Source organism: Antedon bifida, chromosome 6, assembly GCF_963402885.1.
Source record: "Antedon bifida chromosome 6, ecAntBifi1.1, whole genome shotgun sequence".
In the NCBI taxonomy this organism is placed as follows: Eukaryota; Metazoa; Echinodermata; class Crinoidea; order Comatulida; family Antedonidae; genus Antedon; species Antedon bifida.
Window position 1 is genome coordinate 5409043 of NC_136231.1, and position 16422 is coordinate 5425464.

The 16422-nt window shown below is 29.2% G+C and overlaps 1 protein-coding gene across 5 annotated transcripts in view; it reads left to right on the forward strand.

The window, feature by feature from the left end:
• LOC144845293 (uncharacterized) overlaps positions 1-16422 on the forward strand; it is a 90496-nt gene that overhangs the window by 56387 nt on the left and 17687 nt on the right. For 4 of the 5 annotated variants that reach the window (XM_078702508.1, XM_078702504.1, XM_078702506.1 and 1 more), the window contains exons 2-3: positions 4665-4824; positions 7942-8054. In XM_078702508.1, the coding sequence (XP_078558634.1) occupies positions 4665-4824; positions 7942-8054 (273 nt within the window). Of the gene's footprint in view, positions 1-4664; positions 4825-7941; positions 8055-12150; positions 12503-13338; positions 13357-16422 lie in introns of those variants that run through there. The other variant, XM_078702507.1, reaches the window with a different exon arrangement.

Consider the following 16422-nt stretch of genomic DNA (forward strand, 5'->3'; position numbering starts at 1 on the left):
AGATTCCATAAAAGTATGACGTAATTGTTATTTAATATAGACCTCATTTTACCTTCAGATATCCGACTAAACTAACAAATTAGGATGTTTATGGGACCATGGGTATTATTTCAAAAAACAAGTTATTTAATTTATAGTTTGTAGAGTTTATAATTATGTGAAATACACTATTAAAGTGCTCTTATCCAAACTGTTAAGTATGCTTTTATTGCATCCTATTGTTTCCCTTTCTACTGTATCTACTTCCTTCAGGATTTACTCAGTTTTCCTATTGACTGGAATCGTGGAAATAGTTGAAATTCTAGTCACCTTTCAACATCTAGATCCTGGTGCTCTTCCTATGTAGACCTACTTTAATAGTTTAGTACATTTCAAAGGACAATGTGACTTTGATTCTTTTAGTATTGCAGCATTCAAGTATAAGGAACATGCTGTTAAATCACCCTTTAATAGACCTATGCTACATAATTGTTATTAACTTGTTAACGAATGATATATGACCGGGGAAACTTAATTATTCTCAGTCGTACGTGCTATTTTTGTTTCACAATTAAAATTGGTTTTTTTGTTCCTATACTGTTTATTCATAGAATTTGAACATCACCATTTTATTTAATTAATATGATTTATATGATGAGGCTATGTAGTCCAGATGAATGGCACTTGTGCACTTTTGTACTGTACAAGTCCATTTCTTATCTTGTGGTATAGCAGTTGTCAGCAAACACTTTAAACCACAAAACAAACCCATGAGGCCTACTTGGATTTTTAATTGCCTCCTTAATTTTTTAACCTCAATGTTTATTTATTAGTAACTCAACATAACAGTTTATTTTACAATGGTTCAAATGAAAATAAATGCAAACTATCATGTTTGTTGAGGTATAAATTGAGTAACCTCAAGTGTGGCTGTTTGTGTGTGTAGCAGCAGTAGTCCAGGTTCTACAAAGCTTTTACAGGAGTCAAAACGCCTGCCTGTATCTGGAAAAGAAAAACATACAGGAGTCGGCCAATAATTAGAATCTGCAGATGAAACAGAAATCCAAAGTGACATTTATTTTTGTTTTGTTGTGTGGTGAAGATATTTCTTTATTGCTCTGTGAACAGTGAAACTTCAGGGCAATCAGTCCTAACATCAAATCACTAGTCACAAAAAAAAATTAAATTCTTTTTAAACTTTAACTACTGAATCTTCTCAGATAATTTGGTAAGCTATTGTATAAACTGAAACAATGGTCATTTTTTTGCAAAAAGTTAACTTTGACCTCTTCATGCCTAGCATATTGAAACGTAAATGGTCTATACCACAACTGCTCCAGCTGCCCCTTCGTACTTAACTCCAATAAGACTTAACAATTCCTTGTGGAATCAGTAACTTGGATTAGTCACTTAAGACAACTACTAAGGGATCGATCAATTGGAATATACATCTGTTTCTGGATTAACACATCTTGACATAATTCTGAGCAATCAAAACCTATTACATTGTATTAACTTTCACTTACGGACTAATTGTCTCAAATTATGAAATTAATGTGGATTATTAGAACTTTATCTGATATAGAGGTTATTTTAAGTAAACATGCATGAAATTAATGATTACATTAATTAACAATAACCTATTTTATAAGTTACCTTGCATTAATGATATTAATAATCAGTATTCCACACAATCAACTTGAATTGTCTTTCACTTAAAAGCAAATGTTATCATCAAAGAAAAAACTACAACTTTTACCATAATGCTAACAAACTAGAGTACAGTTTGGATTTCACTTTTGTACATACTTTAGTTTAACCTTTTAACTAGTTTGTTAATTATTAAGAAATGTACCATAGTTAAGTCACCTTGGACGTACTTTCATTCACAAGCTTGCCACAGTTTAGAAAAGTATAGTTTCAAAATAAATTATTATTATTTTCAATTTAATACAACTTAAAGGTTGAAAATGTAGAAAAGGAAATTTTATCAGAGCTCATTAATATTTTTTTCTGTGTATAAGAAAATTTAATGAAATATAATACATGATTTATACAGTATGCTTTCAGCGATTATACACTATAGTTATGAACTATCAATTTTACAGTACAGTATATAGAAAATAATATAGTATCTAGAAAAAAAGTAGCATAGCCTGTAGTCTAATGACAGTTAATGAACTGACTAGACAATAATTCTTTTTATACATTTTTAATACAATTTCTGTTTGTAATGTTGTGAATTGTTGGCTTGATTTTTTTTTAAATGTATAAGCTTTTACTCTACTACTTATTTGTTTGTTTATTTGCTGGTATGTTGTCGAGTATGTTTGAATTAGAACTATTCCCAAAAGAGAGCCCAATTATAAAGACGAAACGAATTAAATTCTCATTAGTAAGTACGTGCTTTCAGAAACTAAGTTTTGAGTGTCACAAAAATCAAACAAGGCGCAACAATAAATACAAGAAAACAATTAGGCATCGGCATGACAGAGCTCTATGGGGTGGAACCATAATATGACGTTTTTAATTACATTTTCCTATGCAGTTGTGCACGTCATTTCTTGTTCTCGTTTGGCCTCCCATAGTTTTGGACTCGAATCTCTACATGATGTTGATTTGTATTGAAGTTTATTTATAGGATTATGTAAACCAACTCAGTTTTTTAGACCGAAGCATGTGGATTTAAGTTTATTTATAATTATTTGCGAATTGTTCCAGGTAATAATTTCTTGGGCCACTCCATGATATGCATTGTATTCGAAAATAGCGAAATTTATTATTTTATGGTGTGTCATCGTTAAAACATTATTTGCTGAACTTATGAACTTTATGTAATGAAATTTGTAGTATTAACAGAGAGATAAATAATGAAGACGGTGTGATAATTGTCATTTTTAAAGACCCCTTCCCTGCAATTTTGGACGTTTTTTGGAAAATAATACATATATATCACTTTAAAAACATTAAACCATGTCATTCCTTGTCTTAAATGTACGTTTTATGGTAAATTATGATAAAAAGTGAGAAACAATGCACTACCTAAGTAGCTCGCGGCGATCGACCTCTCGTGGACGGTCTTAGGCCTAGCCTAGCTAGGCTTAGTTTTGTAGGCCTAGCTGGTAAACATCGGTAACGTACGAACATCGTACGCTAGCTATATACCTAGCCTGACGTTGTATAGTTGCTGCATTAATTGTCTTTCTATTTTTGCCAGACTCCGTTGATACAAATTGGGGAAAACCCGGTATTTTCGCTGAAAAGTTAGGAGTCTTCCATTTGTTTTGGCCTCACGATCGATCGAAAAGTGGGCGAATTACAGGTGAAAAACAAAAATATCAATCCGCGCGCAATGCATTTTGGGATTTATAGCGGGCCGCTATAATTATTAGAATCGACTTATTTTTCACATTTTAACCGTTTAAAGACGAAAAAAGTTATCGCAATATGACCATATAGTATTATTTTTACATTGAATATAGTTTGTGATCTTAAATTAGATCTAAAAAACGTAGGGAAGAGGGCTTTAATCTAAAATTGTTTATAGTGTAATAAATTCACATCAATGTGTGTATGCTTGTACATTTAGATCATGGAGCAATACCCCTTTTAATACATGAACCAGTTTTTAAACAATGTTGTGTGTGTAAATCCAATCCTTAATAACAAAATTAATACTGCTATTCATTATAAACACTTTCTAATTAAACCTATACACTATTAATCTATTAATAATCCTTTCTTCTAAAAATAAATGATTATGTTATGTTGTTTTTCAAACCAAGGTCAACTATTTAGTTGAGATTTATTTTCATTGAATATGTTACATGTTAGCATTTAGTTTTTAATGTGTATTACTAGAATATCTTGATAAGTTGATGAGGCATCTGAAAAGGTTAATAAGCTATTTGATTCTAAATGCAATTATCTATAGGAATTCAAGGTCCACCAATGAATAACAAAATAAATGTCACGATTTATATTATAAACGAAAATTATCTTTCATATGTATAATTAAAAAGTTAAGTTTTTTATTTATTGAGTGGATAAAATTGAAGCAAAATTAAATCAATTTTAAAAAGTGAGTTATTTGATTTTCTTAATAGATGTCAAATTCTTGAACTTAAATCATTAAACTATAGAGGGCTCTTTATCTATATTTATAAGTACAAAGCATCTTTTTGTTTGTGTATAGAAAAGTATAATGACTATTTAAGATTTACCAATACACACATAAAGGTTTGGTTTGGGATAAACCGCATTTATTTTTGTTTAAGTCAACATAGTTAAGCAACGCTTAAAATGAAAAATTGAAGCTTTATTTATAAAACCTATTTATCTTTGAAGAATCGACTTTTCATTGTATTGTATTGCTTTATTATTTGAAAACTGACAATTTAATCACTAAGCAAGTTTTATAAATTTGACGCCTGGTATAATGTACTGTAAATACAAACTCTCATTCAATTTCTAGTACAAAGTGACAAAACATGCATGCAAATGAGATCTTGCTATGTTAGACCAAATAAACTACTATAGAGGACAGCACAGTAGTTGTTAGATCAGATAAAAATGTGTTTAAATTTTTATACTCCACATACAATATGTTAATATTACGCTAGTGATTTCACAAGACAATTTTACCTAATTATAATTACTTAATTTGTTTTTTTCTTCTTTTATAGTTATAAAACCAAATTTCACAAAGCTGATAAGAGATAGATATGTTAGTGAAGGTGAAAAGGTGACAATAACATGTGATGTCATTGGCCATCCAGTACCAAAAGTGTACTGGAAAAAAGATGGAGAAGTCATAGATAAAATAAAAGGAATCAAAATATCAAAGTAAGTTTTTTAAAAACTGCATGTACAATGATCTTGTGATGAATTAATATTAATAATGGGGAAAAAACAACAGAGCAAGTACAGTTTCTGTGATTTTATTTATTTATTTAAAAAAATGCTTGTTAGTAACATCCTGCAAAATAATTTTAAAATTAATTTCCATCTTATGTAATTTTGTGTTCATTTGATTACATTATTTTAAAGTTTGTGGAAGATTTATAATCGTTATATTATTTGATATCAAACTATGTTATCTGGTATTTCCAAAAAGTATATTTTATGCCACATATTTTCTAGCTATATTTTCCAGAAATATTCAAAAACACATTTTTTACTTGTAACATAAATTTGATACTGCTTGTACACACTTTTAATATTAATTTATCTCAAGAGAGTCTTGGTTATTTTTGGTGTTTTCTGCATTTATATTGATAAAAAGATGTGCTGTGAATATTCAGCGCCAAATATTTAAAATTAGGTTTTCGACAAGAATAATATAGGATTAATAAATTGTCTGTGTCATCAAGAAATGTTTTCTTTGGAGGACTACATTTATTCAGACAGAATTGTCAGGCATACTGATATGCTCAGCATGTTCATGACATGAAGACGTAAAAATTAAGTTTTTCCTCTTTTTCTGATCATTTACTAAGCCAGGGTAAACCCCTTGATAGCATTCTCGTCACAGAAGCACATTTTTATAGAAATGGCACAGAAATTCTTGAAATTGTGTGTACATTTAAGGCAATAATTAAATTAAAATGAAAGCACATGTACCGGTGTGATAAATAAAAAATGAAATTATAGTAAGAGACAGAAAAGTATTTAAAGATTAAAAAAAAAACATTAGCAATATCTGTAAAAGAAGCACAGAAACATAAAATGTTGTGAAGTTTCATTGCTACAGGTATTAGTTAGTGGCCAGTCTAAAGCTCTGTCTACACTATCAAACTAGTTTGACAAAAAAGGTGTAATGTGCCTAAATTTTGTAGTGATATGATGGCATCACTACCATATTTGGGCAAATCACTTTTTTTTTATAATGTAGACAGAGCTTAACATAGTTATTCTTACAATATAGTTAAAAGCTCTACATGCCAGAATAGTCTTATCAACATTAATAAAGTTAAATTGAAAACCTGTTTATTATATGATTTTTCTGATTTTAAAATTATAAACTTGTTTATTACATGATTTTAATTGCAATGTGTCAGCAGTTTGTCAGTATTGCCCGATTTATTAAATTTATATTTTATTTAATCAGACATTTTTATGCGACCTAGTTTTATTTTGTAACAATTTATTAGTAGACGGCCAATTTACAGTCACTCAAATAGGGAATACATGCAATTTTAAAATATAACAGTAAGAGCAATGTTTGTTGTTATAGTAAATTATGAAAACATTAAAACAAGTTTGTACATGTATTAAACATGATATATTACAATTTGGCTTTGTAGTCTATTTCGTGCCTAGCTTACCTGGATAAACTGACAATAGCTCTTTCTCCTCAAAGAGCAAGGTATAACTCGAAAAGTAGACATTTTCATTGAATATTGTGGGGAGACTCCCACCTCAATGAAAATTTCTACTTTTTTTCTACTCTTCTTTTTTGGAGGTTTAGCAAAACCCCAAGGGGAAAGGGCTATTGGTTTATCCAGGTAAGCTAGCACTTTTGGTTTGTGTAACATTGTTCAGCAATAAGTATGTATTTTATTTAACTTCATTTGGTTTATATAGTATATAAATCAAATTAATAAAATTACAGATACACTAAATGTCACATATAATAAAATGTAAATAAACTATTGATTATTGCCTGCAATGTTGAGCAATTTAAACAATAACATTTACCATGATGATTACAAAATAAATAAACCCTAATTTTTATTAAATTATAAATGTCCTATTTGAAATTTAAATTATTGAAATCAATAAGTTGAGAAATATATATTTTTTTAATTATCAAAATAAAGAAAGCCTAACTTTTATTATATTATAAATGTCTTGAAAGATGAAATTTAACCTTTTAATGTTTTAAATTAAAATGATTGGATTTAATGTTGAGGACATTTTTTTTTCAATTATCAAACTGATTTAAAAAAAAAGAAAAACAATTATAAATGTCTTAAAAGTTGAAATTTAAGTCCTTTCAATGGTCCAAACAAAATGATTTATATTTTAATCTACTGGATTATTGATTATAGTTAAATGTATTATAAAGGAATATGCAGTTTTGATTCATTTAAATGAATTTTTTTTATTATAAAAAGTGTTTTTGACATTAATTAAAAGCATTAACATCTTGTATTAAGGGAAGTTGAGGGCAGCATATTGATAACAGACTATCTGTACATTGCAAATTTAAAATTATTATCTGTATAAGTATAATAAGCTAAAACAAATAATAAATAATGTATAATCGCTTTATAAGTACAAATATTTATACACTTTTAAGAGGTTGCCTGTTAAATTATTATTTTGTCTCAAGTATTATGTAAACGATTTTAACTCTTGAAATATTCAGGCTGTGAACTCAAAATTATTATTAATTATGTGTCCTTCTGGCTGTATTATGTATTTATGTAATTTTGGCTTGTCCGCATATCGGAAGACTTGGAAGTAATGTATAAAATGAATGATATCCTAAAAGTTAAGGTTAAATTATCTGATTGTGGATATATGATATCTACTTGAATTTGAAGAACATTTTTTGGTAGGGGTGTGGGGGATGTGTTGGCGGCTACTGTGGAGAAGATATGGAGATAATAGATTTTTGTCAAAATTTTTGAAAATAGACTGTGTTAAGTTTATTATTATTATTTATCACGCCATTAAACAACAAATTAAGTAATCTTAAAAAGAGCAATTTGAATTGGTGCCGACATTTATTTGTCCACGACCCTACAATCGTTTAAACATTATTATATCCAATACAGTACATAAAATTTGAAAATTGTATTTTTGTGTACAGCCCAAGGGAAGAACAACATAGTGACTTGATCTGTGCCTCCGTGTTTTAAATAAAGTATATGAATTTAATATTGTAACATATGATTTAGTATGTTTATGTATTGTTGATCAATTGGAATTATTAAGTGTTTTTTACATTTTCAGAGGAAAAAATAAACTTCGTTTCAAGGCCATATCTAAGGAAAAGCATGAAGGCGCTTATGAGTGTGTTGCTGATAATGGGGTTGATCCGCCAATTTCAAACAAACTTTTTGTCAGTAAGTAGCCAGTAATCATATCTAAATAGGGACTTTACGATTCATGACTTTAACCTGATTTACAAATGCGTGATGTCTAAGCTCTGTCTCTCATGTAATGTTGTTGGCATACGTTGAGAATCTTAAATCTTAATTTGGTGAATTTAACGTTTTTCAAATTCTTTCAAACTTATAATATACAAGTCAAGAAGATTAAATCAAAGGTTCAAGTTGTTGATCAAAAAGTTTCTATTAATTGCAAATTATCCTTTAAGCACGGTTTTACTTTCATAAGATGGAACGCAAGAAGTAAGTTGCTTAATGGGTTGTATCTCTACTTTTAGTAGATGCACAGAGGCATAGTATTAACGTATGTCTGCCAGGTTAAAACGACAAATATCATACAATTTGTTACTCAGCTTAATTTAATATTACAGAAATAGCGTACATTCTCAAAATGTGTAACAATTTATTTTAAATGAATAAATGGAATATGAAATCATCAATTAACTATGACTATTTCACTTACATGCTTTTGGTAAATAAATTCAACCTTAACTATTCCAATTTTAGAATCAAGATTCCATAAAATAGAATGGTAATAATTAATGTTTAGGGTTCTTCTTAGTTGTGAGTATTTACAGTTTTAATTTATCATTTAATTAGGTTTCATAGTTTCATAAATGTATTCATAATTTAATATCAACTAAATAATTAGACTATATTGTTTCATTGGATATACATAAATTAGTTTCTTGAGATATAGATTAATGGAATCAAGTTTCATAAGATCAATTATCACCGTATCATCACGACCACTATATTGCACTTAGTTCTCAAAAGCAATTTTTCCAGAAGCTCTGAAACTATACAGTGGATTGAAATGATACTTTACTGTTATGCAGATCCTTTCAACAAAGAGTAAATAAGTTTTACAGTTTACATTATAAACCTCTGTTGTCTGCCATACCTGTCACCTAGGGCCAATCACTACCAGTTATTTACATATATCAATCTTTCCGACAACATATTGCATAGATATACTGTAGTGAGCAGTGTATTCCCAACAAACAATGAATATTAAGCATCAAGGATGCCTCAATCCAACATAGACTTTTCCGGTTGCATTAGGTACTCTGCATCACAAAATTGAGTCTTCGAGCAAAACATAATTACTAAATTACTAGTTTAAGCATTAGACTAGATACTTCGGCTCCAAGAGACAATTTTGTAGTCTGTGTAAAAAATATCTACACATTTGCTACTTAATTATCCCACGTACCCACTACACTGACTTCCTGAGAAGAATTCGGTTATTTATCTGATTTACCAGAAATTGACACACCTGGTCTCCAGAGAGGCAAGCATTTGGTAATTTATGTATATAGACTTGTCGTTGGATATTTAGATTCCTTCAACCAATATATACAGTATGTATGATTCATAATAACGATCATCATGCATAGATGTATTAATATCGCTTAGTCGATAGATAGTGATTACCATCTGAATTGATGAATTACAAATGACAATTTACAGATCCGCTCATGATTACATCTGTTTTTCATCTTGATCACATGACACCAACAAAAACTGACGCGTATGACACATTTGAAACGTCTCTTCACATTTGAAATGTCTATTTGGGTTTGAAATAGAAAGAGATTTTTCAAATACTTTTCATTTCTGTTATCTTGGATGCTGTTACTTTATGATTATGATAGGATAGATGAGGTTTAGTTTGAAAATGAATGTGTTTTCGTTGTCAGTACGCATGTCTGGTTTATGTGTGCAAGTGTTAGATTAATTTGATTGTATGAAAACGTTTTTTAACGGAGGAATGACAGTCTCGTATACTTCAGAAATTTCATCCACTTCTGTTTGAATTTATCATGTATTCATTAATCGAATTGGTTTCAATTATGGATTAGAATTGTCAAGCCTTATTATAATACGATTGACCATTTGCAAAGTGTATAAAGTTTAGGTATTAAAAATAGGTATTAATGATTTGCTTATACTATTTTTGTATACATTTTGAAATACATTACAACTTTTTAACAATATTGAGAAATGTGGATAATAAAACGGTAACAAATCGTAACATTTTACAATGTATATTTAATAATAAATTTTAATTTAATAAATCTCAATTGTTACATATTGCAATAAAGTTTTATAATCTTTGATTAAATCTCTATTACATTGAAATACCAGTACATTCTTTTACCAGTACATTTTTCTGCAAACACATATTAAAATCTATCAGCTCTCATCAATTAAAATGCATTGTCTGTATAAGGGTCAATCAAAATTGATCAGTTGATCATCTCAACCAATCATGACAATGTGTCATCTGAATTTATATAACCAAAAATAATGAATACGTATCAATCATTTCATTTTTTTGTTTTCCAAAAAAATAATAAGCTCATCAATCATGTTGCTTATTATTGAAAACCTGTCTGAAAGTCCATTAGTGAAGTTTTACAGTATTTGTACATTAATGTGTTATGAATGTTTAATAATGTGAACAATTGATTTGTTAGTCCTGTTCATGTCTGTAAATGCCAATGCTTTTAGACGTCTTCAGATGTTTTAGAAAAGAATGGGGTATTAATGAGATCATATCTAGTTAACTTTTATATTAGGTTATTATATTTTGTTCTATTATAAATTTCCACATTCTTCTTCATTCTTCTACTCACTTATTTTAGATATTCACACAAGCAAATTAAGTATAACTCTTAAATTGGTTTATTATGATTTAGTCCGCGGCCTGATGAATTGAGCATTCAAAGATTTTGATTTGTTTCGTCTACCTTATTTTGATCGATTCTTGGAATTACTGTAGATAAGGACTGATTGAGTGACGTTTTTGATTGAAACAGCTTCCACATACTCATTAACGTAATGATTGATTAGTAGAATAGAATTCATATGCTTGATTTTAAGATAGATTTTAAATAGACAATATTAGAATCAACATTCACTAACAGGTGAAAATTGAGTGTGTAGTTTGTGTGTTTGAGTGTATCAATTTTTGGGAAAATTTCTATCGTTTCCCTTTCACAATTCCACTAATGTGATTGTCCTTTAATCACAGCTATGTTAATGAACTCTGTTAATTACACTACAGTACAAGATATTAATCTCGTTTACAAGTAGTGTTCCATGCCCTGATGTAATTATATGTAGGCCTACTATAGATTAAGTCATTTGTATATTTACAGGTGGATAGATGATGATTTCTACAGAGAATCTTATAGCATTATTTACTTTATAATCAAGTCTTATAAATCTTTATGGTTGAATGATTCAGATTAGCGTTGCTTGACAGGAATGCAAGACAACAAATTAATTTGTGCTGTCTTTAGTAATTGCCCATAGCTTTGCATTCTAATGTTCAATAGTTGGTCCAAAATTATGTTGTACGAGTTTCACAGATAAATGAAGACCGAAAGTCTTATCATATTATCAACATCTTTTTCTATCATCTTTATCATCATTTTGTTATCAACATCTTGTTGTATATTTGTCAATAACATTATTGATATCTTGTCTTGATAATCTTATCAACATCTTATGATCTTATTTATGATACATATTTATAAGTATTTTGATTCAAATTCAAATCTTAATTGTCATGTTGCATCATTTTTATCAACATCTTTTCTTTCTGATGATCATATTTTTTCCCCTACAGTATCAGCTTATCAATGTTACTAATATTACAATTACAAACTATTCTTTTTACAGCCTACAATATTTAATAGTTACATCTTTTAACTAGATAATGTGAAGTAATAACTTAAATGTTGCATAATATTTTGAAAGTCCCAAAAGGTTATTTGAATTCCTCTCTGTATAATGAATAGACTAGGCCATCTCTGTGCCCAACCATGTAGAACTGGGCCACACCATTCTCAATTAAGGTATGTTAGTTTGACAATTACTATTCAGCACACTGAGAAAATGTCAATATTAATGGTACATGTTTACTAAAGACTAAAGTCCAAAATCCCACAGTGATGCTACTTAAATTGCAGCACTATACATACTCTACGTATCACTTAATATAAGTACTTAGTGGGATCTATTGGCCCACATAATCCAAACTATGATCACATGACAGTTTTAGAATAGCATGTTAATCATAGCACACTGCAGATCACATAACAAGTTGAGCAAGCTGAGCGGAACAGTTCACTACCAATTTTCTCTCTGCTCATATTGATTTTCCCATCGTCGGCTGGCTTGATTTCTGATTGAGTTTAACAACACCAATATGGATTCTTCGGATGAATATGATGATCCGAAAGGACTTCTCCTGGTGGAGAAAACCAAGTCTCAGCTTCGAATGTCGCTGGCTTTGCGCCTTGCAATCTTAGGCACGATAGTGGTTGGATTGGTATTTATAGTATTGAATTTATCTGTGGGAGACTGGTGGAAACTTGAGTATTCAACCAGTGAGTAACGTACCTGCTGTTTTATTGATAATTGTTTGGTGTTTAATTAACCATTGTATAACCGCATTCAAAACAAAACGTGTTTTAGCTCATAGACCAATTATCAATACATCATACATCACCAAAGAAGTAATTATTTGTAACCTCTATTTAATAGATATTATAGAATTGGAAATAATTGCTTTCTAATATGTATATAAAAAATTTTTTAAAACATTGCTGATTAAATATTACACACATTTATAGACTGCTTCAATTGTGCATGCATGCTTGGTAAAATACTATAAAATCTAAAGAATTCATAACCGTAACTAAATCCTATTGTTAATATTTTAAAGATGAACACAGCATTTTCTTACAAATTTCAGTTCTGAGTGTCTCTAAAGTGTGAGAAACTATTTTAAAGTCAGACATGCTAACAATGCCTTTGTATAATATAAATATTTACTTATTCATTTTTTACATAATAGCTTTGAGTATGACATGAATTCCAGAACAAATTCCAAACTACCTCCTTCAAATTAAATTCAGAATATTGACATTGAGCATACATGATTTTTACCTATTCATGTTTAAGGATTTTTCCAAAGTGAATTAATAAGTACTAGTTTTAAAATGTCTTGCCTACTTTTTTATTATACTTCATAGTACACATATTATTGTATAAATAATTATGTTTATTGATCAAGTTTTTTTGTTTTGTACTGTTCATGTATACAGTATATTTTTTACTGTAAATGTATTTGATGTGTTTATTATATGACCATTACTTTACCACAAAATACTGTAAAATTGCTCATTCTTCACCTTATGAATGTTTTTCCTTTACTATACAGATGTATTACCATTACAAAGTGAGTCATGTTCATTTTATGAAATGTTTTATTCAATCTTAATGCTTTCACATGAGCTATTAAACATTTATTTCTTTTATAGTTTTATACTGCTTTTTTTGCCATTTTAGTGTAGTTATAAAAAGGCAAATATTTTTTTCTTTCAGTTGCTCAATTTTGGGGATTCTTCTCCATCGACCTTTTTCCCCATCTCAGCAAGTTTCTTTTTCATAAATCCTTCATTTCTGGAATATTTCTACTTTCCCTTTTTCCCAAATCCCCACCTTTTTAAGCCAGGAAAATATCGTTTTTTGTTGCATGTTTAAAAGAAAAAATATCTTTTTTCTTTAATTTATAATTATCTTTAATTTACAATTGCCAAATTTATAAGCAATGTTCCTTGGGTAATATAGTTGTCCTACTGTTTGTGCGTTTCTGTATGTTGCTAAGTGCAGACGTTTACTCTAAAAGTGCTTTAAATTATATTTTAATTTTGTGATAATGATTCATTATTATTATATTAACTTTTTTTAAACATCATCGATGATGCTAATGTTAATTACTTATAAACATATGAATTTTGTAATAATAGTATTTTTAATAGAAACCAACATTTTAAAAGCTTTTTGTGAATTATAATTACTGGATACTCTATAGAGTATTTGAAACTTGACTTTAAAAGATTGATTACATAATTGATCAATCATAATTCAAAACATGTTTCTAATTTATTTTTAACAATAACTTAATATGTAATGTAAAAGTGATTAAATCATGGTAGATTTACTTTTTCTTTACATTACAAGTTGTAGTTTTTGTCAAGCCTGTACATTCCATACTAGCCAGATCTAAATCAAAGTTAGACAGAAGAATACACTGTATATTTTACAAATATAGGATAGTGAATCAAATTCTTATTAGTGATTGACACAAAGCTAGATTTATTGTAATAGCTCAAATTCAAAGAATTAATTACTAGCCTAGGTTTTTACTCACTTACTTACAATGTACTCTGTGCTAGTAGTAAAAAAAAAAAGAATAGAGCAAATCTATACTATAATAAAGTGAATAGTGATAGATGATTGAAACATCACAAGTTAATAAAAATAAGTTAGAAAGCAGAGTTAATTGCATTCAAGTTGAATCAATATCAATTCTGCAGGGTCTCCTCCTTAAAGTACAGTAGACTTATTTACACTTGTAATCGTTGTATATACGTAAAAACCACGGATCCATATATCATCTGCGTGCCAAATTCTAATTCTGTGACGCATCTTAAGATATGATAATTACCATCGTTGAATGTGTTGTTGATTTTTATCTTAACTGCCAGAGAATGTTTGTCCATAAGTGTTTTAACAATTCAATTCCAAAATGTTATAATGCGGTGGAGTTGTGCAGAGCTATATTGGATTATCTCGATTGCTTTTATGTATTTCAGCCATTACTGTAAAGATTTAGAACATGCTTTCAGAATGTTGTTAGTGCTAGATGACTAATATGGATTGTAGGAATGTAAATACAGTATATGCAAATTAACTTTACAATTTTTACCTAAAAACCTACATATTTAATTTTGTTTTTTTGGAATGAATATTCAATAGCTGAAGTTACTGTATCTTCATGTCTCTTCCTTTTCAGTAGCTAACCTATATTGAGTACTTAAAAGTATATTGCAACCATTGCCCTGAGCTTCATTCTTATTCAGGATAATTTAGCAGATAACAGCGATTCATAGCTGAACTCGCACTCATTATGACGTGGGATAACTCATCAGACTTTATTGAAAACCATAAAGTACAATTAGTTTGCTATAAGTGGCAATTCACTGTCAGGCTGGTAGCATCTACAATAATTATAATTTCTACCAGGTTTTCTTCTTTTTTTGTAGAATAACATAAATTGATGCAGTATCATATTGATTCAGATAAGCCCATCCTTGGGTACAAGCACATCCTTGGAGCATAAGCTCATCCTTGGGTTTAAGCCCATCCTTCTACGATATATTTCCACCTTATGTTGCTAAGCTCATATTTGTCATATGTTGCAGAGGCTGTGCCTCTGTGCTGTGCCTTGTGAGGAGCCTCTGGGTGAAATATTGAATTTAAAAATAAAAGAAGCCCATCCTTGTGTATATAAGCAGGAATTGTGTGAAAACAAAGTTTAACACGATTCTATTTTGAGAACTGAGAGGGCGTGGTACAATCCTCTTGGACCACGCTGCTCTCACGTCTCCAACAATTATTCAGTAAGATAATTTTAATCTTCATTTTCGTCACTTTTCAGTTACCATCTGACAATATTTTCCTTAACCACCACTTCTTATAAACCACAGTATTTTTACTCATATCGATATACAATAGTTAAAAACTGACTGTATTCAATTAGTTACTTTTTATTCTCATGAAATCATGACATTTTGAGACTCAAAGGAATCTATAGAAATGTTCCACAAATCTTTATAAATGTTAGTCAATTAGTTTTTTGTTCCACCTATACAATATCTGTCAGAGGAAAATAGAGCTTAACTTTATATATTTAAAAAGTCATTCATGCTTAACTTGTGGCCTTAAGCTTATGTACAAAGTATGTAAAAATATCCACCATATAATTTATTTACTGAAAACTGTATAAGCATACAAATTCATTAAAATTATGAAAGCCAACAGCAGTTGTATTAACATACAATTATATATACAATGTTAAATGTAAAGTCATTAAATTTATATTATTAAAAGTGCCAAAACGATTCTCCTTGCGACCATTTGCTTGATAGTACATATCACCTCCAATTATCCTCAAATCCAGAGGAATTTTCGGCCAATATAAGAAATCGGTAAAACAGCAGCTGATTTAATGAAGTGCTCAATGTCATGGTTCAAACACTGACAAGCTTATCTTTATTCTTTACTCATTAGCTGTCTTGATTTGATAGATTGAATAGAATATTGGCAATGTTTCTGGCAAAACCACTTGCAACAAAATACAAAAATTCAAACATCACCTTAATAATCATTGTTCTAAGAATATTGACCTCTTTAGAATTTAATAACATTTACAACTTTGTTTTGTATATGGTATAGTTTT